The sequence below is a fragment of the Mandrillus leucophaeus genome, unplaced genomic scaffold, assembly GCF_000951045.1.
Source record: "Mandrillus leucophaeus isolate KB7577 unplaced genomic scaffold, Mleu.le_1.0 Scaffold140, whole genome shotgun sequence".
Classification (NCBI taxonomy): Eukaryota; Metazoa; Chordata; class Mammalia; order Primates; family Cercopithecidae; genus Mandrillus; species Mandrillus leucophaeus.
The window spans coordinates 181100-184781 of NW_012101366.1; the positions used below are offsets into that span (position 1 = coordinate 181100).

Here is a 3682-nt window from a genome sequence, read left to right on the forward strand (position 1 = left end):
AGAAAATCTGAAACATGAGGAAGAAGATGAATTCCATATTCTACCAAAGTTATTCTGATTGAGCATTAAATTTAGCTGTTTTTCCGTAGACAAATCAAAAGGTATGAATAGGTATTTCTTAGTCCAGGAGTGTATGTTATGGCTGTGTTTGTGAAATGTAATTATTTTAACCATTTTGAAGAGAAGATTTTTCAGAGATAAAAGTAATAACTTTTATGTGACGGTCAATATTAAGTCATATTACTAATTTTAGAACTTCCTTTCCTTGTAGGCTCTGAATGGCTTTGTATTAGTTGTCACTACAGATGCTTTGGTCTTTTATGCTTCTTCTACTATACAAGATTATCTAGGGTTTCAGCAGGTAAGTATGTATTACTTATGTCATTTATATTATTATATCATTTACTTTTCATGTATGTTATACTTTTGGACACAGTTGACCATTTGTATGTATAAAGTATCAATATATGCTGTAGAATACATTATGTATTTGTAGCTAACAATTTTTTCTAATATTAATAATTTACTGCACTATTAATTCCTTTAAATCTTTATGCGATTCATGGTTATTGTGTTTCTTCTTTTGCTTATCAAGAATCTCATATATAAGAAACTTTCAGGCACATGGGGTCTAGGGGATAAGATCAAAATTATTTGGCATCAATGGATAGCAGAGTATATATGACAACTATGAAATGAATGAGGTGCTGTATAAAAAGTACAAGTAAAATCCTATGATTTATACCTTTAATTCTGATTTATGTGGATTACGGAAGATATCCTAAATCAAATGGTATATAAGCTGACCTAAATATTGTGTAGCAGGTGGGTGGATGAGAGAACATAGGAATATAGAAGTACTGTAAGCACTAGACTGGAAGTCATTGAAGGAAACTAATGTGACTGGCTTGTTTAATGTTATTGAATGAATGATGAATAGATGGAATTATAAATACTTGACATATTTGAAGGACAATAACATCTTTTATGGTTTAAGTACAGATTGTAACATTTGAATGCTTGCTATTCTCGTATATCTGGTTCTCAAATTGCAATGTGCACAAGAACTCACCTGAAGACCTTGATAAAACTTGGTCGTCTCTGAGACCCATTGCCAGATGTTCTGAATCAGTAGTTCACAGTGGGGCTCTTGAATTTGCACTTCTATCAACCTCACAAGGCTGCTGGTCTTAATAACAGTTATATAGACTAGAGCTTCAACTATATTGTATGTCCAATGGAGACCACTGAAGGCTTTTGTTAAAGGGGATGTGCATTTCAACTTGTGTTTCAGATGCAACTTCTGGAAATTGTGTAATGGCATCAAGATGATTTAATATGAGAAGATTAGGTTCCTAGGAAGATTTAAGTGTAGATGACTAAAGTAGTGGAATCTAGCTACTACCACAAAGTCTAAACTTCTGGTTTGTTGTGTTCTAAAGAAAATATATTAATGTCCATAGAAAAGCCTGTTTGAAGCCAAATGAATTATATAACTGTCTTAATCATGATTTGATATTGTGATTTATATCAGTAAGAAAATCAAAGAGATCAGCCATTTTCCAATCCATTTTTTTTCTCCCATATACACATGGATTTTTTTCCTAAAACAACATTCATATCTGACACAAGTGGTAGATTAAGACACCATTTTTAAAACTGCAAGTTGTGACTCGCTCATGGGTATGCAGTCAAGACAGTGGATCACCATCAAACTGTTTTTTAGTTGTTTAGGATGGAATAAAATAATACAGAATACACAGTATTATCTCATATAATAATGGTAAGTGTTTTGTGAAACTTTTCCATGTGTGTATGTCTATGCATACACCTGTGACAGATAGAAATGTGTTTTTTATCACAACTTGCAGTTAAAAAAAAGAGAAAACTCTGGTTTAAGCACTAAGGGCTCAGCACTATAGTAAATGGTGAGAGGCAAGAGGAGGAAAGTGGGTTTGATATAGTAAAGGCACAATCCCTTACTCTTGTGGAATCTACTTGGAGTGAAAATTTTATACGAAGAAAATTTTAGAGAACAGTGAAGGAAATACCTAAAGAATACCATTAAGCTTAGAGAAGTCAAAGAGGCCTGGGTGGTTAGGAAAAGCTGCGTGGAAGAGATAAGAATCTAAAAATTAACAAATGGATACGAAACATAAACAGATTTTAATATGTTGCATTTAAGGAATGGGGAGGTGACTTATTTGAGCAAGAGCATTCACGTTGGGAACTGATGACAAGTAACTTTTGGCTTATCTGTTGTAGTACCAGTCTGTCTAGCTTTTTCTATCTTAGGTGACTAGGGAACTTTAGGAATCATCCAATTTGTATTCATCACCACTAGCAAGCACCCACTAATCTAAATAGGCTTTAAAATTAATTTAGTAAGCCATATTTTTTTAATCAGTGCTTTTGTTGTATTCCTTGTATCTTTTTTCTTTAGTCTGATGTCATACATCAGAGTGTGTATGAACTTATCCATACCGAAGACCGAGCTGAATTTCAGCGTCAGCTACACTGGGCGTTAAATCCTTCTCAGTGTACAGAGTCTGGACAAGGAATTGATGGTAAGAACTGATGGTACAAAAGATTGTGTTGGTAGTTTTTAAATATGATTCTGTGAAAGGAGGCTGGGAACCTGGAAGGTCATAGAACTCCATGATAGGGAAGTAGTGGAAAGCTATAAATCTGCAATCATAGGCCACAGTGAGCCTGATGAACTAAGGAATATTTTGGCAAATGGGAGCCATTAATGAGTTTCAGGCAACAGAATATTGCCATACTCAGTAATGTATTTTATAAAAATAAGTAGTACCATCATGAAAGATGGAAGGAAAGTACACAAGGTTGATACCTGAGTGCATGTAAATTATTGTGTTTAAAATGCACCAAAGAAAAAAGTAAGCTAGCATATGCAAGTATAAAAATGCTTTTCTCAATGCAAAAAAATGTTTTTGGAAATTTCTTAAAGTGTTAAAGAAAACAAAAATACGTTAGAAAATGTGAAAACTGTTGACAGTGATAGCTCAATAAAAATTACACAAGTTCTATCTGATAAAAGTGATATTTAATAAACTTTTAGTTTCTTGTCATTAGCTCTTCTGAAAATGATTTTTTTGTGTTCAGAATACAGACTCCAGTTTAGAAACTAATACAAATTTTACCTACGCAGATGCTTAACTTTACAGCAAAATGGAAAGTAAATTTGTTTTGCCTTTATTTCTACAGAAGCCCCTGGTCTCCCCCAGCCAGTAGTCTGTTATAACGCAGACCAGATTCCTCCAGAAAACTCTCCTTTTATGGAGAGGTGCTTCATATGTCGTCTGAGGTGTCTGCTGGATAATTCATCTGGTTTTCTGGTAAGGTACAAAATCTTATGATACTGGCTCTTACTGTGGTTAAAATAAAAGCTTGAGGCAAATTTAATTTAGCAAAATTTAATTCATCAAAGAACTGTTCCCAAATCAGGCAGCCCTTGGAACCAGAGAGGTTCAGAGAGCTCACATAAAAACATGGGCCGGAGCATTTATGAACGGAAAATGCAAGTGAGGTACAGAAATAGCTTGATTGATTACAGCTTGGGGTTTGCCTTATTTGAAGACGATCTGATTAGTTGGTCACCTGTGACTGAGACTCAGCTATTTGGTTACAAAAGTTCACTTCTACTGTTAGGCTTTCCGTT

General features: G+C 34.2%; 1 protein-coding gene across 1 annotated transcript in view; it reads left to right on the top strand.

Annotated features, from left to right (window-relative positions):
- Window positions 1-3682, top strand: part of AHR (aryl hydrocarbon receptor) — a 52362-nt gene that overhangs the window by 32401 nt on the left and 16279 nt on the right. Inside the window, exons 4-6 of the mRNA XM_011973891.1 lie at window positions 272-361; window positions 2444-2567; window positions 3229-3359. Of these exons, the coding sequence (XP_011829281.1) occupies window positions 272-361; window positions 2444-2567; window positions 3229-3359 (345 nt within the window). The remainder of the gene's footprint in view (window positions 1-271; window positions 362-2443; window positions 2568-3228; window positions 3360-3682) is intronic.